Source organism: Muscardinus avellanarius, assembly GCF_963383645.1.
Source record: "Muscardinus avellanarius genome assembly, chromosome: 2".
Taxonomy (NCBI): domain Eukaryota; kingdom Metazoa; phylum Chordata; class Mammalia; order Rodentia; family Gliridae; genus Muscardinus; species Muscardinus avellanarius.
The window spans coordinates 191,876,110-191,898,354 of NC_137787.1; the positions used below are offsets into that span (position 1 = coordinate 191,876,110).

The following is a 22,245-nucleotide window of genomic DNA, read 5'->3' on the forward strand; positions in this document are numbered from 1 at the left end:
GTGTGTGTGTGTGTGTGTGTGTGTGTGTGTGTGTGTGTGTGTGTGTAAGCAGGCAACAATTTCTTAGAGCAGCTGAACACAAAAATCAATTTTTCTGGTCTCCAAGTATATTGTGCATGTTTGAAAAAAAAGTAACATATATTTTAAAATCCAGAACCTGTAGTTTGTGAAACTACTATAATGTTAGTATGAGCTTGGCGCTGACCTTTTCAGATCAATCAAAAATAATCAATTCTCCCAAGAGAAGTATTTCTAGTGGAAATGGGAAAAATGTGAACTAAAGCTATAATTCCTGTACCATAAGTATCAGCCGCTTTGGGCTTAGCACTCTTTTTTGGGGTAGAAATAACATATAAGAACACATAGGCATATACACTTAGTTTACAGAGACAATATATGACATTTTCGAATGATCTATGTCTGCTGTTGGTAGGGTTTCTAATATTACTCCATTGTACAAATACTCTTTTTTTTTTCTTTTTTTTCAGTGCTGGGGATTGAACCCAGGGCCTAACCTCTGAGCTATATCTCCAGCACTAAATTTGTTTGAATCCATGATAATAATCCATCATTCATACAGTTTTGACAGATTTTTATGCCTTCCTATGGCAGGGCAAAATCTGACTTAGAATGTCTTGGATCAGGTTGGAGTTAGATTATATGCCCTCTCTGGATGGCTCACTGGACAGTGAAGGAAAGTATCAGAAAACAGATTTCTCCAGTAGGCTTCCTTCTGCGCTGGCTGTTGGTTTCCACCTAAATGTCCAGAAGGTCATCTCCACTTTCATCGCTCTCCACGGTCAGCTGTCTTGTCCACCACTTCTTCACTTCAGAGCCACAGGAAGCCGCATCTGTCATGGGGTTCACCTTGCACACCACTGACTTCATGGCTGGTCTGGCTTCCACCCCTCCACTGCCCAGAGGCTTGGGAGGGCTCCTTGGCTTGGGGGCTGTGGAATTAACAAGAGCACTGTGAGAGACAGAGCACAGTCATTCCTGAACAGCCCCGAGAGCCTTATCTGGAATGCTTTTGGCTCATAAGTCCTTTCCTAGATGTTAAGTAAGAAACTTTTCAATACTTGGTTCCATATTATATATGCATGTTATTTATAATTATATATTACATACATACATTATATGTTATATATGTATATTATATATTATTCCTTTCTCTCTCTCTCTCTCTCTCTCTCTCTCTCTCTCTGTGTGTGTGTGTGTGTGTGTGTGTGTGTGTGTGTGTGTGTGTGTAGTGTGGGCATATTCCCCAGGGTGTATAGGCTTATGTTCATACATTCATACTTAGGGTGCTCTACTTCCGAGCTACATCCCCAGTCTTATTTTATTTATTTTTATTTTTGAAACAGGGTCTGATTTGCTGAGGGCCTATTAAATTGCTGAGGCTAGCCTTAAACTTGAGATCTTCTTATCTCAACCTCCCAAGTATTGGGGTTAAGGCATGCAATCCATGTCTAGCTTCTTTATACTTCTATATTGTGCCCATGGACAACTAATACTGGTAGTATTGGGGATGGAACCCAGGGGCATTCTGCCTCCGAGCTATACCCCCAGCCCTATTTTTTATTCTTTATTTTGGTACAGGGTCTCATTGAGTTACAAAGGGCCTCAATTAGTAGCTGAGGCTGGCCGTGAAACGGATCCTCCTGTCTCAGTCTCCCAAGTGCTGGGATAAAGAGCGTGTGCCACCACGCCTGGCTTCAGGTAAAATTTTCATTGCTTCGCTGTCTGTAAATAATTAGAAACAAACCTTTCTATTGTTTGCACCTGGTCCCTGAAAGGTCCACATGTTAATGTTTGGTCCCCATCTTGGTGCTCTTGGGAGGTGGTGGAACCTTTAAGAGGTGAGGCCTACGGGGTGGTCTCAGGTTCTGTGACCTGGAGAAGATTGTGGGACATTGCTCTCTTCTTCCTTCTCCTTTTTCTTTCTCTTTTTATCTTGAAGTGCTGGGATGGAATTCAGGGACTTATGCATGCTAGACAAGCACTCTCCTACGGAGTGATACCCTCAGCCAGCTCTTCCATTTTCTTCTTTGACAATTCCTGGCCATGGTGAGGTAAGCAACTTTCTCCACCATGAGCTCCCATCACAATGTCCTGCCTCATCACATGCCCCAAAGCAATGGGCCTGGGCATTAACCATGGACTTAAGCCACCTCTGAAATTATGGGCCAAAATATACATTTCCTCTTTTTAAGTTGAGTACCTCAGGTATTGATGACAATAACAGACTTGTATTTGAAATCAAGGACCCCAAATACATAAAGAAAGTAAAGGCTTCTCATATGCCCTAAGCCATGGAGAAATGACCGACTCCTGGACCTACCTGAGGGTAAGTGCCATTGGCCCACTTTCCTTTGGGGCTTCCCAACTTTGGCCTTTTCCTGGATTCCTCCTTCCGTATCTGATAGTGTGGAGCTCAGGAGCTGCTGCTGACTGCTTGTCTGTGTGGGAGAAGAATGAAGCAGTGATGGAATATTTTTAATTGACACATAATATTTACCCATATTTATGGGATACGGTGCTCAATAATTCAATACGTGTGTACGATGTGTTATGATGTAATTAGGGTAATTGGCTTTTTAAAAAATCTCCTCAAGCATCTATCATTTCTATGTGTTGGGAACTTTTGGATCCTCCTAGCTTTTTCAAATATCACAGAGATGGTTTCAGACTGCTGTTCTCCTACTGTGCTATCGACGCCAGAACTTGGCAGCCTCGATGGAACTGGAGGCATCATGATAAGTGAAATAAGCCAGGCACAGAGAGAAACAGCACATGTTCTCACTCATTTGTGGAAGCCAAAAAACAGTGATCTCAAAGAAGAGGTTATGGCTCTTCCTGAACACTGTTCAGCTCCTTCTCTCTGCACTGCTCTAGACACTCCTTTTATTATAAGAAAGGAAGTAACATGGTTTGAAAACATGTGGGAGGAATAAAGGGACTCAGTGTCCTCAGGAAGAAAACATGGGAAAATGGGTAAAGCAAGTCAAGGAAAGCACTGGGCCACCCCTGCACTGCCTGCGGAAGAGGTGGCCCTCCAGGGAGCACCTTTTCTTGGGCATCCCCGGGAGCACTTGTCTCTCATGTTCTCCACTCCTGAGGACATTGTTGACGTCGCATGCCTTTCCTAGAAACCCGGGCAGGACTGCAAAGGGACAGTGGAGGCTGGCTGGCTTGGGGGCAGTAGACTTTGCCAGCCTGGAGGTCAGGCCCTGGAGCTCTGGAAGGGTGTCTGAGTGGGCAGGGCTCTGAGGGGGCCCTAGGAGGACGGAACTGATCACTAAGGTAACGACTGCCTAGTTCCTTCTCCCATGCTCTAGTCCACCTAGCAGCTCCCCCTTCAATAACCAGGGCCTGGCTCTTCATATCCTTTCAATAGCCCTTCTTGGCTTCTGGGTGACCTCTTAGGATTTGTTTTAACCTACAAAATAGGTGAGCTGTCATCTCTTCCTCCTGCTTCATCAGCCCTGTCTCACTGCAAGTCCAGAACTCACCCCAACTTCCATACACAGAATTGCAGATGATTCCCAGGACTGACCTGCTCAGACCTGCTGTGGCCGCCATCCCTCTCACCCCTTTGCTATTCATCCCTGCAGTCCCTACCCATCCCTCCTTTGGAAGCAGATGATTCCTACAGGCTGGAGAGCCAACCACATGAGATCCACCCCAAATGGGGCACCAGATTCAGTTTGTCCTTGGACAGACATGCTCTTGCACACCAGGAGCTGAGGGTTTCCTGGGGACTCCAGGCAGGGCTTGAAGGGGTTCCACATGGTTAAACACAATTGCAACCCTTTTAAAGCCACAGGAGCTCCCAGCCAGCTGCTTCTCATACGTGGGGCTCTCCAGGAGGCCATGACTCCTGTGCTTTTCTAATAGACATGCAGATTGAGCTTGGAAATGGAAATCTGCTGTATTTTAGAAAACAGAAGCTCCTCAAGCCACCTCCCTGGATTGCGATGCTCCTCTGAGGCCCAACTAGGGAAGGACAAATCCTCTCTGTGTCTGATTACTGGAGGTGGTTGAAAGTCAAGTGCAGACTTTCTCATTGACTTTATTGCAAGCTTAATGACCTGACAAAGGAAGAGAACGTTTAGGGCAGAGCCTCAAGAGAAGCATGCTCTTCCAAGGCAGGTAACATTTCCAGGCTCAAATTCAGCCCTTAGATGTGATACTAACTATTTAAACAACAGCAACAAAACCAAAAACCAAAAAGTACCCTTCCCCCAAAAAAAACAAAAACCAAAAAGTGCCCTTCCCCCCCAAATCTCCAGAATTATTAAGTTTAGGGCATCAACAATTTTTAATACGTATATGCTATTGTTTGGGTCTTAAATGTCTCATGTGTTGAAAGCTTGGTCCTCAGTCTGGGGTGCTATTGGGAAGTGGTGAAACCTTTAGAAGGTGGAGCCCAGTGGACAAACATTAGGTCATTGGGGCCTGACACGGAAGGGGATTGGGACCCTTCTCTCTCTCTCTCTCTCTCTCTCTCTCTCTCTCTCTCTCTCTCTCTCTCTCTCTCTTCTCTCTTACTCTTTCTGTATTTCTCCCCTCCCTCTTTCCTTCCACATCTCTTCCTCTCCCTCCTTCCCCCTCTCTTTTACTTCATGGCTACCCTGAGGAGACCAGCTTCTTTGCCACTTGCTTCAACCATCATGTGCTGTCTTCCTCACTGCATGTCCAAAAGGATAGAGCCGACTGCTCATGGACTGAAATCTCTGCCACTGAGAGTCAACATAAACCTTTCTTTCTCCCAAGTTGATTTCCTCAGGTATTTTGTCACAGTGATAAGAAGCTAACTAACGCACACCACACACTCAGAATCTTCTGAACTAACCTCAACTGAGTCCTGAATGGCAAAGATACAAACATAAGTTGGATTCACATGTTCCCACTGTATTCATGGTTTTTTTCATTGAAAACAAAAGTCCTATCAGAAATATGGTCGCCTTGGGGCCGGGCGTGGTGGTGCACGCTTGTAATCCCCGCGCTTGGGAGGCGGAGACAGGAGGATCGCGCAGGTTCGAAGCCAGCCATGCGCGCTGGCTTAGGAGACCCTGTTTCCAGATAAAAATGTAAAAATAGGTCTGGGAGTGTAGCCCGGAGGTAGAAGGGCTTCCAGGAACCCCAGTACCACCAAAAAAAAAAAAAAAAGAAAAAAGAAATATGGTCGCCTTGTCTAAAATGTCTTTTCAAACAGTATATATATATATATATATATATATATATATATTATAATACATTTTTTTAATCAATAAAGGAACTGCACAGAACAAGCCTGGATGAAGGGCACCTCTTTCCCTACCTCGGGCTGCGTGTTATGGTCCTGGCTGTTGGTGGTCGTGTCCTCGCTCGGCTGGGTGGTCTCGATGCTGGGAGGGTTGAGGAAGTGCTTCAGCTCCTGCTGCTGGCTCTCTCGCAGGCTGTGGATGATGCTGCAGGATTGTTGTTGTTTCTACGGGGAGATGCTGCTCCTTCAGTAAGGAGAAAATGAGCCAGAATCCCCTGCCCACCTGCATGCAAGTCACATTCTCCTCTCCAAAGACCCGGAGGCTTGGTGGCCTCATAGGAACCTCTCAATAAGGATTCTGAACTAATTCCCAAGATGAGTTAGACTGATAAAAGAGAGGGCTTAGAGATTTAGGAATTGCTTTCTCCTTCCTTTTTCATTTATGCTTGTTGATACAAGCTTATGTTTCTTTTATGTTCTTTTTTTACCCCTTTCTTATTTAATTCATTCTTTACTCATGAAACCCATGTCTGCCGCTTACTACCTGCAGGGTAGTAAGCGGCAGACAGCCTTGGGTGGACAAAACATCCTTTGGTGCTGTCTTGGCTTTGGACTTTGCCAGCCAGCCTGGCAGGCCAATGCAGCATGCCGATCTGTCTTGGTGCACAACACTCCGGGCTTGTGGAGGACAGACTGGATCCCTGCAGCTAGCAGAGGTGTAGTAGGCCAGCTGTGACTGGACCGTAGTGGGCAGTTGGCTTCCCTATAGAAGGTTGAGGTGTTTCTTTTCTTTGGGGACTATTTTCCCTCTAAGAGAAATGCCTGTATCTGTAGTTGATATTGTTTTGTTGAACATGATAAAAACAAAACAACGAAACAAAACAAAAACAGGTATAGTGGCTCATACCTGTAATCCTAGTACTTGGGAAGCTGAGACAGAAAGATGGAAGGCTTGAGACCAGCCTGAGCAAATTAGCAAGACCCAGGTTATAGGTTAAGATGTAGAATGTCCCTGGATTCGATCCCTAGTAGGAAAAAAAATTCATATACCTGGGAACATTGGCACATGCCTACAATCCCAGTTACTTGGGAGCCTGAGGCAGGAAGTTCTCAGTTTCAAGGCCAGTTTGAGTAACTTAGTTGAACCCTATCTCGAAATGAAAAATACAAAGAGCTGGTAGTATAGCTCAGTAGTAGAGCAGCCCTGAGTTCAATCCTAATATGCCCCACACACTTATATAAACATGTTTTGCATATTAAAGCATTTAGTGATTAGTTTGATTTTTCCTGTGTGAAACATAAATTACAATCATTTATAAAAGTAATTACCTAATAGAAATACTGTAAACACAGTATATGCCAACAATGTACAGTTTCAATTATTTATGAGTTAGAGACTCCTATAAGTTTATCATTCAGGAAACAAAAAAATAGATCATTAAAACCCTGAAAGGTGGTCTTTAGAGACAAAACAGCATTATCAACGGGAGGCTGTAATGTTTAGCAGCAATTTAAAGAGAGTTTCGAGTGGGGTGTGGTGGTGTACTCCTGTAATCCCAGGACTTGGGAGGCTGAGACAGGAGAAGAGCAAGCTAGAGGTCAGCTCAGCCTTGGCAAGACCTGCAGCAATGTAGTAAGACCCTATTTCAAAATAAAAAATAAAAAGGGCTGGTGTGGTGTAGCTTGAGGGTACAATACCCCTAGGTTTATCAGTATACAATACAGTACAATAAAATAAAATAAATAGCAAAATAAAATGCTTTGTAGGCAGTCTCAGTAGTTATTTTTGGAATTTTTCAGTTGAATTTAATAAAAAGACATTATAAGTACTTAATATCCAAAAATTTCTTTCTTTCTTTTTTAACCAGCTTATATAAACTTCATTATTACAAAGGTAGAAGGAAGGGACAGAATAATAAAGCACTACATCGGAGGGACGTATGGAGTGCCTTGAAAACAAGACACTGAAGTTTCTGAACATAGAACAGTTTTTATAAGGATTCATTGTCTTCCATCCTGCTTAGCCAATAGTCCTTTTTTTTTTTTACCTCCCCCTGACCTAATGTAGGTGTAGGCCCACCCATTATATCTGGTGCAAGTCTTTGTTATGATAATAAGGATTCACTATCTCCCATCCTGCTTGACCCAGTCTTTTTATCTGCCCCTGACCAGATTGCAGGTGTGGGCCCACCCAATATCTCTGGTGCGAGCCATTGTTATGACCAAGATGTGTTACTTGGTTTACAAAGTCAACTTCAACATTCATGCTCTATTATAGAAATGGGATTCATCAGTCTCAATGTGCTATGGACTCTGTGGAGGAGACTAATGTCGGATCTGGGGCAGAGTTAAACTTTGTAGCAGTATCTGACCCTTGGAAGTGGATGAAATGGACAGGGTTGACAGGGGGCTGAGGCTGGGTCTGGACATCCCTGTGGCTCATGGCCCCTGCCCCCCATGTGGCCCCTCTCGGGGGTGGCGCCCACCCATGAGTTTCACTCACAGCCCGGATGCGCTTGAGGCACTTCTTGAGCCACATGCGGATAGTCTGCTTGGCCACCTCCTCCTCGATGGTGTACTCCAGCTGCTCCCGCGCCAGTAGCTCCTCCAGCTGAAGGCTCTTCCGGATGTCCACGGAGCGGTAGGACAGCATGCTGGTGGGGCCGCAGAAGAGCAATCACAGTGAGCATTAAGAGTGCACGTTCAGAGTCAGTGTTCTGACACCCAGGATTGTCTGGACCTGACATTGCTCAGTATAACCCAGTCAGGTTTTGAAGCCACCCTTCTTACAGGCTGGGGGCCTTGGGTTGGCAATGCCACCTGGGCATCTCTGTTTCCTCATCCGTATAACTAGGATTGCTACGATACTTGCCTTATTGAGTGATGAAACCACTAATTGTAGAGGTACTTAACAACAGCAGATGTCATCTCAGTGCTACGACAAAACATCTAGGCTGGGTGATGATCTCCCTTCCTAGCTGTGTAAGTACAGACCCTGCAACTTTCTCTGCAGAAGGAAGACCTGCTGCCTCCATACTCAGCTCACGGCTCCACGTGGAGAAGGTCAGTAGGCACGATTATATTTATGAGTGGCTCTATGTTGTGTGTGCCTTCCCACCCCACTTCCCTCTTTATTCATCCACTTTATTCCTCTCTGTTTCTTCCATATTAATTTTAGAGAATAGAAAACCAGGCCTGACTGTTCACCCCCATCTAGCCCTTGGCTTGACATGACAGCCAGCCAGACAGCAGTAAGTGAAGCTAGCACAGTGTCTGTGTTGTATCTGGGCCACGGGACAACAAAATAATTTGTCAGAATTGCGGGGAAGGCGTCCACAACCAAAGGAGACTACAGCCCCATCTGGCAGCATGGCGCACCCTGGTGGAGCGCCAGGATCCCCGGGTCTCACAAATCACAGAACAGAGGCTCGAGAGCACTGGAACATTGACCTCTTTCTTGATAAGTCTGTTCCTACCACAGAGGAAATGACGACACTTGTTCTTCCTCTTCCCTCTGGCTCACTGAGAATCTTATTGTTGTTCAAATGTTTGTATCCTGCAAGGCTAGAGGAGGGACGGAGCAGGTACCACCACCACTCGCTGTGCCTGGGTGCCTTTCTCTTAGCGGCATCCCAGGAAGCTAATGCTAAGCATCCATGACAACAGTATGCCTTTGTGACTCACGGCCAAAATAAAAAACAAATTGTCACTAGGAAGGAAGACCAAGTGACATTCTGAGAAGGATGACATCTTCTGTTATTCACATGTATTTTTTTTTAATACCATCCTTTTCCTGCTTTCTTTTAAAGCTACTTATGGAAGAAATAAACAGTGGGAAGTAAAATGGATGATTTTAGAGAGGTTTTCCCAGGCCCTTCCTGTTCTGTTATTTTTTTCTCTTTCTAGCAAAAAGTGTATGCTGGAAACCTTGATGTTCCCCAAGTTTGTGGCATAACACCCGTGTAACTCGCCAGGTGTTTGCCACATTCTCAAAAGAGCTATAGCTAGCCAAGGGTTCTTCACCTTTTCTGAGCATGGACCCCTCGGGCAGTGAAGCCAATGTTTTAAATGAACGAAATGAAATACACATTATTATGAAGGATACCAACTATCTTAAAATGCATTTCCCAAGTGAGTTTCCTTACAAAGGTGGTGATATAGCAGAAGTCCGTCTTTATTGTCTAATTAAATAACATCTAGCTGAGGCCAAATGACCACCATAACTTTGAAGTATTGGTGATCATGAATGATCTTTTAAGATACCAGCCAAGCCGGGCGTGGTGGCGCACGCTTGTAATCCCCATGCGTGGGAGGCGGAGACAGGAGGATCGTGCAGGTTTGAAGCCAGCCTCGCTGGCTTAAGAGACCCTGTTTCCAAATTAAAATATAAAATAGGTCTGGGAGTGTAGCCTGGAGGTAGAAGGGTTCCATCCCCAGTACCACCAAAAAAAAAAAAAAAAAAAGTACCAGCCAAGACAGTCAGTAATTATGACCTGAAAATATTAGTAGTTTCTGTGGGTGAGGAAGACATGGATATTGCTAGTGCCGCTATGGTTTGTTGCCTATACTAATCATTGAATAAAACACTGCATTTCAGGGAGCAAGTATTAAAAAAAATAAAACTATAATTATAGCCAGGAGTGGTTGCCCACACTTGTAATCCCAGTACTTGGGATGCTGAGACATGAAGATCACAGGTTTGTGGCCAGCCTCAGCAACTTAGGAAGGCCCTCTGAAACTTAGTGAGATCCTTTTACAAAACAAAAATATCCGGGCGTGGTGGCGCATGCTTATCTCCATGCTTGGGAAGCTGAGACAGGAGGATCGCACAGGTTCGAAGCCAGCCTCAGCTACTTAGTGAGGCTCTCAGCAACTTAGTGAGACCCTGTTTCCAAATAAAATATAAAAAAGGCCTGGGAGTATAGCCCGGAGGTAGAAAGCCTCTGGGTTCCACCCCCAGTACCACCAAAAAATAAATAAATTAATTAATTAAAAAATAGGGCTGGAGTTGTAGTTCATAAGTAGAATGGCTCTGGGTTCAATCCTCAGTAAGCACACACACACACACACACACACACACACACACACGCAAATGTTTTTCCTTGTAAGTCATAGACTTCTGAGTTTTATCCATGGGCTCCTGCTTAAGAAGCTGTTATGAACTGAATGTTTCCTCCCATAATAGATAGACTGGGTCCTAACTCCTAGTACCTTGGGATGTGATTTTATTTGCAAAGAGCTAACAAGAGATGTAACTACTTGAGGTGCTATGTGAGCAGGTTGGACCCCTAATACAGTATGACATATGCCCTTATAAATGGAAGAATTTGACTACAGATGGGTACACACACACACACACACACATGCACACACACACACACATGCACACACACACACACATGCACACACACACATGCACACACACACACACACACGAACACATGCGAACACGAAAGTGGAGTTGTGTGCTGCTTCTACAAGCCAAGCACTGATAGGAACCACTGGAAGCAGGGTAGTCTCCTGGAATAGATTCTCCCTCTCAGCCTTAGGAGAAACTAAACCCACAGACACCTCAATCTCAGACTTCCAGCCTCCAGCACATGAGACGCTACCTTTGTATGGTTCAGTACTTGTTATAGTAGCCCTAGAACACTAATACAGATGACTTTCAGAGAAGCAAAGGTAGAACCTTGGTTTGACCCTTTGTCCTATCTGAACACTCATGAAATGTTTGGAAAATAGAATGTTTTCACCAGCTGGGGGCAACCACAATGGAGCAGGCCAGGCAGGTTCTTCTCAGACCCGTCAAGTGAGAAGCTCTGAATTTTCGCCCCAGCTCTGCCATGGAGCCAAGGGACATAAGCAAGTCATCAAGTCTTGCTGGACAGCTCCCTCTTTCCAGAATGACGGGGTGGACTGTACCCTCCCAGGCCCCTTCTGGGAGGCCAGGCCACTGCTCCCCAACCCTCCCGTCTACCTCACGCCTGGCAAGTATGACACCAGGTAATGAGGCATTTTAGGATTTAACATTCTTGTTGTTTTCACAGGGCCTCTGAGGGCCACGGTTCTTCTTCCCAGAATCTGCTCAGCTCTGTGAGCCTGCACCTTGAAGCCGGCCTCGCACCTTAGGACATCATGGAAAGTGACGTCACCGCCGTTGTGCAGCCTCTCCATCTCGTAGCACATGTGCTTGAACAGGAGCTTGTCCTTGTCCAGGTCTACCTCCAGCCTCCCGCGCAGCAGCCGGAGCAGAAACTTCACGCGGAAGGTGGGAATGACACCCTGGGGGGCAGAGCGCAGTCACTAGAAGTCAAAGGAGACCTTGGGGAACTTGCTGGGGGCATCTCTTTTTACTTCATAATTCTCACCAGGCAGGAGAAAGCTGTTGGCCTTTTTGGAAACTGGGTGGAATTGCATGCACTAAGAAGAATACCAGATGAAAAGCTGAGCAGTATTTCTGCTGGGGCTACTCTGGCTCTATGGGATACCATTACATCTCAGCCTGGGAGCCTGGATCTAGGGAGAGTGGAAATGCCCGCTGAATTCCGGAATGTCTTTTAGAAAAGCACATGTGTCCGCGATGCAGGGATGCTCAGAGGTGACATCACTGAATCAGGACTCTAACCTCATCAGTGACATTAGAGTTTCATAATGAACTGATGGATTAAAAATTTGAATGGATTTCCTGCATAACTGTAGGTAAGTAGGATGTGAATAAAGGGAAGAGTTCACTGGGGTGATGGTCTTGAGGACTACATCTGTCTCTGGTTGATTGGTTGGTCTGTCTGTCTGTCTGTCTGTCTGTCTGTCTGTCTCTCTCTCTCTCTCTCTCGGCTTCTCAGCTTTCATAAGTAGCTATCCTTCCAACATGATATGTCTACCTCGGAGCTGGCCACCCATTGTCTGAACTTCTGAAATGTGGACCCCAAATAAACCTTTTTCTCCTCTAAGTTTTCCTTATTGGGTATTTTGATCACAGCAATGGAAAAGCAGCCCAATACACTTCTCCCAGAGCCAACACTTTGGACGCAGGGTCAGTAGTCCATCTCATTGACTCAGCTGGCTGCCCTAACACGCACTTGCTGAATGGGTCAGTAATTTACCCCCACAAAACAATAGGGGTGCACACATGCATAATTCAGATGCTAAGGGCTTAATATTTATTATGAGTTGTTTTTCTTTTGAAAGACAGCTCTGTTACACAACTTCTCCATGATCAGAGTGACTATATTCTAGACAGGAGATTCCCAGCTCTTCTTTCTTCTTGAGGAGGGGGGGGTCAGACTAGATACCAACTCTAAAAATCTAAAAGGTACTGCTGCCTGCCATTCCTGTCCAAGTATTTGGATAAACCCTGGTGATCCACATCTTCTACCAGCCACTACCCTCTGTGTATGAATGGGGCTGTGGTCCTCCTTGTGTCTGTTAGAAGAAAGTAGGTTCCTGTGGTTGACCGACAGTCATGGAGGTACAAGTGGACCCAGATGAAGGTCACTATCTCATAAGAAACTCCTAAGGGGCTGGAGCTCAGGACTGGGGGCTGCCAAGGAAAGAAAGACCAAAGAGGGATGTAGGGCCATGCACTGCTTAGGGAGACCCTGGTTCTATCTAGGACCTTTCATTTATGATGGCTGCTCTGGTTCCATGGTCTTTACACTGTCCATTAATTCTTTGTGTCCTCAGATCTTCCCATGTTATTCTTTGTCCTTCTGACATGAGGTCAACTACTGCCTCATGAATCGGACCTTCCTGACCACCCCTGCCAAGTCATCTGCCCTGACTCTATCACTCTGCCTCTTTACCTCTTTCCAAGAGCTAATGACTTTTTGAAATAATACAGGTTGACTATACCTTATCCAAAATACTTGAAACCAGACAAATTTAACATTTTGGATTTTTTTTCATATTTGGAAATATTTGCGTACATGTAATGAGATGCCTTGGGGGTGAGACTCAAGTCTGAATGCATCATTCATTTATGTTGCATACACAACATATACATATGTCTTGAAGATAACCGTATGCGCTATTCTTCATGCACCTCTGTTCTGACTGCAACCTGCGACATGAAGCCAGGCATGCAATTATCTGTGGTTTCCTATTGGAGCTTAAAAAGGTTTGTACTTTGTTTTGTATTTTGTAGCATCTTGTATTTTGTATTTCTATTTTTGAATTTAGGAATTCCTAATTTGTACTACTAATAAAATATTTTATCTTTGTCTTACCCTATTAGGGCATAAACTTTCTGAGTACAGGGACACCTTTCTATCCTGCTCATTATTTTATCCTCAGTGCCTATGTCAGTGCCTGATTGTTTGCTAGGTTGAAAAGAGAAAAGAGGAAAAGAAGGAGGAGAAGGAAGAGGATAGAAGAGGTGAAGTAGGTGCAAGAAGGGGAGGAGGAAGAGGAAGAGCAAGAAGATGAGGAGCAGGAGGAGCAGGAGGAGGAGGAAGAGGAGGAGAAGCAGCTGCTACTTTGGCTGAAATCTTGGGTAAGCTTTATGGTTAGAACAGCGACATAATAACTCAGAAATAGTCCAGATCAACCATTGCCATATGCCACCTATAACTTCTTTGTACTTTTAATCAGTATGACAGCTTAAAGTTGAGATGACCGTGAGTCCGTAATCTCCATCCCTTGGTGGTTTTAATTGATCCTTCCTTTCCCCTTAGGCCAAGTCTGATTCCTTAAGGGTTTCTTTGGCTTCCTTCCCTTGCTGACTCCTTGAAATCTGAAGAAAATGTTCATGCTTGGAAGAGAACACAAAGGTTCTCTTCTTTACCTCTCTCCTCCTAGCATATTAGGCTGAATTGTCAATGTCAGCTTTCTGAAGCTCATTCAGAACTTAGTGTATGTCCATTGCCAGCAGCAAGGCCACTTAAACCTTTGAGATGTGTCAATGGGTCCCTTTGGGGTAAGATCTGAAATGATGACCCACTTCCTACCTCTCTTTTATCATCCACCATATTCCATATGATTTGAAAGTGGCGAAGATCATTATAACTTAGAAGCTGATCCTCCTCGGTGGAATAAAACAAAGAAAAGTTCTCCACTATTATGGCTAAAAAAGAAAAATTCAGAAGTTATTCACAATTATGCTAATCTCTCATTTTTTAGAGAAAGTAAAACAACTATTATAAATAATGGATCTTATCACCCACATTTTCAAGCCAAATGTTTAAAGCACTTTTAGCATGGTTTCCAAGTTGGCATGTTTTACACTTGGACTAAGCTATTTATCCAGCTTCGCCTTTCCAAAACATGAGGGTCATGTGCACAGACATACTTCTGTGTGTGTTAGGCATTCATGCCAGCTGGCTGTGACTCTTAGTTAGAGTTCCAGGACAATTTTTAAAGGTCATATTGGGATCTGGGTAGCCTCACAGCTGGGTGAATAACATGTATGTTTTGAAAATTTTGTGATATTTCTAGTTTATAAAGGTAGCTAGCTCTCCCTGATCTTTGCTCAACTCAATCTGTGGGAAGAGATCTTTTGAAATTAATGATCATAATGAATAGCACAACTCTTGAAATTGCAATCAACTGTCATTTACATGCCTTTGAAAGGTCTTTTCAACTTCTGGATTGAGAGGCAACAATTTATAATTAATGCCATGAAACACCCGCCCCCAAGCAATCTGGCATAATTACTTGAAAATTGTACATAATTATCTAAGTACCCGAGTTTAAATAGATGAAAATATATTCAACGAGCATCACCTACCTACAAGCAGGTTTAGCATGATGTAGGCAATGATGACATAAAACGAGCAGAAATACATAAGCGCCCCGGCATAATTCCCACAGTCTGTTGCCCAGTATGTGTATTCATCTGGGGTACAGAAAGGAGGCTGAACCTGCAGGGTGGTCAAGAGAAAGGGCGGAGAGGGTGAAAGGAGAGAATATAAATTTCTGGCTGACTGTAGATAGTGAACATATTCTTAACCGAAGGGAATATAAGTGACTTTAAAGTCATCTTGTAAAAGGTACATACACTGGATCCATCCTCTTTAGCAAAAAAAAATTAAAAATAATATTTAATTGATGCTATGCTTTTTCTTTGTCTTGTGGAATCCCAGGTTCCTTGCCATTGTTAGAAGGACAATAAAAATGAAGAGTTTCCTCCTCTAGAGACTTCCCCTGCCACCTCCACCAGCACCCAGGGGCCAAGTAGCTACAATAATCAAACTACAGAAAGCCCAATAAAAATCCACTTACAAACCTCCTCATTTCAGTAATGATTTAAGATTTAGCAAGGTAGATTCTACATAGCAAATTCACACTCAAATTGTATAAGGAGCAATCGCCATTCCTGGGCCATCATTGTGGGATGTTCTAGGCCAGCACAAGATTCAGGTTCTCATTCTTTGGGGGCCCATTAATATGGCACCCCCAACACTGCTGAGGAGCTGTCCTGGCTTCTTTCAGCTCTTTCTTCTCTAGTCCCACAGCATTCTGCTGGTACTTTTACTTAGAATTTATTCAATTCTGCCTTGGGTTGTATTTGACTTGGTAAATGATGTCTCCATTATTCATGGATAAGGTTCTCTAGTCCTTACTATGCGCTAGGTTTGTGCCACGTGTTGGTGGTAGACTAGTAAGAAAGACATTGGCCCCGTCCAGCTCATGCTGCTGATAGTCTAGAATGGCATGGTGCACCAGGGGGGCCACTAGCTCCATGTGGAAATTTGTTTAAATTTTATGCTCATTCACTTTACATAAAATTAAATGTAAAATTGACAGTTACCCTAATCCCATTTCTGTAGCTTAATAGCCACATAGCACTACTAGTGGTTTCCTAAGTTAGATAGCACAGATTTACACCACTGAAGAAACTGGGTGTGAGGGAGGTGCAATAAGCTAATTTAATAATTAATAATAATTAATAATAATAATTCACTAGAGGTGTGACACATGTTACAAAGAAGAAACACAAAGTGCTGTAAGAACATACAACATCACAGCACAAAGTGCTGCAGTCTTGGGGCTATGGTTTGGTGTGAGTGTGTCCCCCCCTAAAAGCCCATCTGTTGATAGCATGCACTCCAGTGCATCAAGTTCAGAGGCGGGACATGGCTGGAGGGTGTGGCCCACTGGAGGTGTGGCCTTGAGGACTAAAACTGTCTCTTATTCTCTCTACCTTCAGCTCCCTGGAGCTGAACAGCTTCCCTCTGCCGTTTCTGCCTCCATGTTTCTGCCTTGGAGCTGGCTGACCATGGACTAGACCTCTGAAACCATGAGCAATAGTTAATTTTTCTCCTCTGTGTTGTTCTTGTCAAGCATTTTGTTAACAGTGAAAAATCTGGCTAATACACTCAGCTTAGGAAAATATACCTGAAAAAAATGGATGTCCAAAGCGAGACCAAAAAGGTGATTATAGAGGCTTAGCCCAGAGAAGGCATGATACAAAGGAAGAGTGGCTCAGAGCGCTGGAGGTAAACCCCATGTCGGGTTTGTTGGCAATTTAGGACCTAGCGTGTGGCCCAGGATGAACCAGGGGCTCCATGAATATCTGCCAAATGCATCAAAGAACTGGAGCTCCCCCGTTTGACAGCCAAAATGTTAAAGATGGAAGGAAAGTACAATGTCCATGTAACATGTGTTTATTGACCAGGACTAAAATGCTTCCTGTTTGGTTAACTGAATATTTCCCCCTATATCTCTATTGTAATGTAAAAAAATGCAACTTATGGACTAAAGAAACCAGCAGTTATATTTTGTATGCAAAGTCATAATGAGGATGATACCAACCAACATGGAATTGCCCAATAATTTAATGCCCATTTTAAGTTGAAGCATGGATAATGATGAGATATTTACCATACAATCATGCATAATTTTGTTCCAGTCTTCACCTGTGACAATTCGGAATAGTACAGTAATAGCTTTGCCAGCTGAAGAAAAATTTGCATGCCTAGTTTAAGAAGAAAAAAAATAACAATGAAATAGTATGGTTTGTCATGAAGAAGATGCATCATTTGTCATCACAGAAACAGGTGTATTTAGCAGCAAACTGGGTTGTTAAATTACCATTTCCAAAGGGTTGTTTGTCATTTGTACTTGCCCACAGGTATACTGTCTTAATACGCCAACCTAGCACGGCCAACGGTTTATTGCCACTCATTTCAAATGATTGAGTGAGCCAGGAGTGGAAACTAAAAGTGATTTTTTTTCTTTCACTTGGATGGTGCTATCAGAGGGGGAGTAGCCATGTATCAAACAACAAGAAATTTATTCAACAAAACGTATTTGTAGTCAGGCGTGGTGGTGTATGCTTGCAATCCCAGCATTCAGTGGGTAGAGACTGGGGGATGGTGGTTCATGGACAGCCTCAGCTACTTAGCAAGACCCTTTGCAACTCAGTGAGACCCCATTTTAAAAAATAAAAAGACCAAAGAAATAGGAGTGGGAGTGTAGCTTGGAGGTGCAATGCCCCTGGGTTCCATCCACAGTACTGAAAAAGAAAACAGCACACCATATTTGTATGTACTTTGTTGTGTCAGGACCTTAAAAAAGAATGGGATGCTCTCATGAAATTTAAGATAATCTTTGACAAATATCTTTCACAGATAAAATCCATTTTGTGGGGTTTAACTTTCTATATTTTGCTGAAAAAAGAAAATCATCTCCGAATTATTTTATCAAAAAAATGCAGCATTTTGGGGTCAATACATGAGTACAGAAAGAGCTAGATTTGGGGAATGGCTGTTCCTGAGTGTTGGTAGAATTATGGCTTCTTTTTGTTTTTTTATTTTTATTTTTGCAAGGTCTTTAAAGTTAATTGGGAAATTAACTTGGCTAAATGGAAAAATGTCATTTAAAATTTGGATATTTTAGTTTAGTTTCCAACTGACTACTTCCCTTCCTCTCTCCCTCTGCCTTTAATAAACAAACTACTTTTGAGCATTTATTCATAATTTTATTACTAAAATGTTTGCTTGATAAATGAGTAGAAAAGGAAATATAAACCAACCTGTTAATGTTCTCTCCATATTTCACAGTTCCAAATAAAACAACTCCAGCAAAAGCATAGCACAGCAGCAAGAGGAACATCCCTACTATGATAAAGAAGCTTTTGTACATGCTGACGACCACTGTGAGAAGAAGCATCTTTAGTGTGACCTGGAAATGGGGTGGGGGAGACACAGGGGATGGAAGGAGAGAGAGGGGGAGGGGAGGGGGAGAGGGAGAGAGAGAGGAGAGAGAGGGAGAGGGAGAGGGAGAGACAGAGGGGGAGAGAGAGAGGGAGAGGCAGAGGGGGAGAGAGAGAGGGGAGAGAGAGAGAAAGAGAGGGAGAGGGAGAGAGAGAGGAGAGAGAGAGAGGGAGAGGGAAAGAAAGAGGGAGGGAGGGATAGGGAGAGGGAGAGAGAGAGGGAGAGGGAAAGAAAGAGGGAGGGAGAGAGAGAGGGAGAAGGAGAGGGAGAGGGAGAGAGGGAGAAGGGGAGAGAGGGAGGGGGAGAGGGAAGAGAGAGGAGAGAGAGAATGAGTATGAATATGAATTGTATAGTAGGTTCGTTGAGTTGTGGAAGGCTTGGGCAGAGAATAGTACTTAAGCAAGTGGGCTTTCAAAAATTATTTGAAAGTTGTTTCCTATTAGGTATTAAATTTAAATATTATTCAAAAACCATCAGGCATTAGAAATTTTACTCTAATTTTAAACTGGTCTCCTCAGCCAAGTTAATAAAAGTTGCACCTTAAGCTTTTTAGCCTTCCATTTTATTCTCTTGTTCCCCAGTTCTCTATAATGGCTACATTTTTTTGACCTATAGCCAGAAGGCTTATTCCCCCCCCCACAACCATCTAAACAATGGTATAACACTAAACAACCATAACATGGTAGATACATTGATTATATGTTATATATGTATATTCATATATGTAGATATATGAATGTATGCATGAAATGGTGTTAGTAACAAAAATAATATCTCTAAAGATGGGAAATATAGGTAGAATATAGGCACGAACATCAACAAAGAATATAAAAAACCTGGAATCACGGAATTATGACTGGTCATTAAGATTATTTTGCTTTGTGATAAAGTTACTAATTTGACTAAAATCACAGGCAATAAAAAAAGACATTAGGAATGATCATTGGTTTTTATTTTCATGGATGATTATTATCCTTAATTGATAACTGCGTCTATAGCTAATATGAAGAATAAAGTAAACAACACAAATGGCAGGAAACACAGCATAAGAAAACTAAGTCACTGCTTGAACATTTAATGTTTGCCAATCTTGACTTGGTGATTTCTAGTGACTTGTCCACAGCGCAGGGAAGCTGAAGTCAGCCGAGAACCCCTCTTTCCTCAGTGCATATGTGACCTTTGCTAGAATTCTTCAGGACATACTCACGTGCTTTCCACAGATGGAGAAAAACCTAAAGACAATCACGCAGGCACCCATCATGTAGGTGTACGCGTTCTGAAATTTAAACAGAAGACAGCCTCTCGTAATTTGCACAAAAGATCTTGTTATAGTTCCATTTTTCAGTCTAACTCTTCTGTGAAGCCTACTGAATAATTAGCTTAATAAAACGTGAAAATTCCTATAAGAAATTTATCTAAAAAAAGGTGCCAAAAAGGTCACTGCCAAAACTCATGAATAAATATTAGATAGAAAATCAAATCTCAAATGAAACTTCAGGTGCTGTTTTGCTCAGCTGAATTCCGTATTTCAAAACTGATCTTACATAAAACAGCGACCAGCTCCTTGGAGGAGAGGGAGTGAGAAACACAAGGTAAGTGTGCAACACATGGAAGCTGAGCGAGATAGGAAATAAAGGAATCCTGGCAGAGGGGAGGGGCTTAAGGTGAAAAATACCGCTGCAGGTGGACCCCTCTCTGAAGACCAGCCACAGGCTCACTAGTCTAAGCTGATTTCCGAGCAGTCCTCCTGCTTAGAAGCACACCCAGCGCTTATTCAAGTATGTGGTTAGTGCAAGAGATGAGTCTTTGCTTTATGACTAAGGAGGCTTCATCTGAGGAACGGAGATCCCAGCGGCTACCACAATAACAACCTTGACATTCAGCTGGTGCCAAGCATGAGCATCCTCCAGGAGGCTGCCCAGCCAAGTGATAACAGCCACAGATGGGCCCCGGGAAGGGGGTCCAGCGAGATCCTTGGTGAGACTCACGCAGTGGAATGTGCGTGCACAGCATGTTTGGATGGGGGACAAAGAGTCCACTGTGAAATATGGCCGAGACTGAGCACTGTCCCAAGGCCGGAGAGGTCACAGGGAAGAACAAAGACAGTTGAACGGAACAGGCAAATTGGTCTTTGTGACACAGATTTTCCTCTCTGTGGACACCTGGGATTAGGGAGTCTACTCTATTCTTTTGGTTGTACCTAGTAGCTTTTATTTACCAATTTGTTCAGACAAAGAAAAAGCATGGGCTTTGTGCCTCCTTTTTCCAGGTTTGCTCAGGATCGATCATAGATACATTTCCCTTTATGTTCTGAAAGTATTCACAACCAACAGTCTCTAGAATGTTGACCCAATGCCTTTGCATCTGGTCCATCAGGGCGTGAGCAGATTGACACCTGCACACCCACCAAAATCTGGTTCTGTGATGACCTTGCTCCCTCCGCTCCAGCCACACGGCCAGTCTTTCCTTCTTCTAGCTCCTGCCTCCTTCTGTCACTGGGACAGTCGCCCGAAATGTTCCCACCGCATTCTGCAGTGGACCCGATCTCCACTCCCTCATGGATGTCTTCCAGGCCCTCTCTGACAAAACCACCTCCCACTCCTTAAGTTGTCACAGGACCTGGGGCTCTCCTCTCCTCCCCTGCAGTATTACTCATTAGTTTGGGAGCACGCAGTGAGTGTCTGTCCAGCTGTCTAGGTTGTATAACTTAGGAGAGCAGTAACCATCTTTGTTTTGTTCATTCTTCTCAATTCTAATCCAGTGCCTTACATATATTTGTGCTCAAAATCATGTATTGTTTGGAACCAAAAAATGAATCCAGGCAACTGGGAGCTCAAGCCGCCCCCAGTGTTAACTGTTGTCACTGACTTGGGCACACAGATTTCATACAATAACAAGCCCTTCCTGATAGGTAAATGGATTCTATGTGTTGTGGGTCTTTTTTGGCATGCCTCTAAGATTACAGAGGCTGGGAGAATAGGAAAAACTGAAAATATGACTCTTGCCTGGAGTCATGGAAGACCAACAAAGACAAAGGTCTTTATATTGATCTTTGTAGTTTGCAGAAGTTCATGTATGTGATCTCATAAGATTGCCATAATACCACATGCAATAAATGGATTACAAGGCTATGCCTTCAGTTCAGAGCAGGGACAAAGGATCACCAGGAAAGTAACTTGACCAAGCCTGGGAAATGGCGGAGACAAGACTAGGACCCAGGTCCTTGCTACCCAGTATGGGAACCACTAGCCATGCATGGCACTGCACGCGGGAAAAGTGGCCTGCCCAAAGGAGGGTGTGCCCTGAGTGTAACATGCACACTTGTGGACTTCATTCCAAAAAAGGATGTAACTTATTAATAATTTTGTTGTGTGTCTTACATGTCAGATAATAATATTGGATTTGAGAAGGTTAGATAATATTGAACTATTGTCCTTTGAAAATTTCTCCCGGAACAATTTAAATGACCTCTCTGGTTGCCTTATATTCGCAAAAGACCACGCTGTTCTAGGTTAAGGTTGAGTACAGTCATAGCTATGGATTTCGAACTGTACCTCAGATGGATGGAATGTGGAGGCCTTCTAGGCCGAGGAGTGAGCGTGTAGGAGTAGAAATGAGGATGGCGTGCTTTAGAGAAACAGTAACTAGTTGTCTGAGAGAGAATAAGGCAGCGGGGGTTCTCGTGCATTATGTCATCAGTACTGAGTATAATCAGGTAAGGTGACATCATTCCTAAGCCCAGAATGCGGGGCCTGAGTCCTCTGACACCGCCTGTCCTGTGAATTGAGACAGATGCCTTAGTTTTTGCTTCTATTTTCTCTTGCTTCTTCTTTTAACATTTGG

At 43.6% G+C, this 22,245-nt stretch overlaps 1 protein-coding gene across 1 annotated transcript in view; it reads right to left on the reverse strand.

Annotated features, from left to right (window-relative positions):
• Positions 1-756: 756 nt before the first annotated feature.
• Positions 757-22,245, reverse strand: part of NALCN (sodium leak channel, non-selective) — a gene marked incomplete at both ends in the record, with an annotated part of 325,849 nt that continues 304,360 nt past the window's right edge. The window contains 10 exon segments of the mRNA XM_080690305.1: positions 757-950; positions 2,342-2,459; positions 5,324-5,473; positions 7,752-7,902; positions 11,373-11,530; positions 14,194-14,309; positions 14,973-15,105; positions 17,069-17,162; positions 18,222-18,370; positions 19,610-19,678. Coding sequence (XP_080546431.1) covers positions 757-950; positions 2,342-2,459; positions 5,324-5,473; positions 7,752-7,902; positions 11,373-11,530; positions 14,194-14,309; positions 14,973-15,105; positions 17,069-17,162; positions 18,222-18,370; positions 19,610-19,678 — 1,332 coding nt within the window.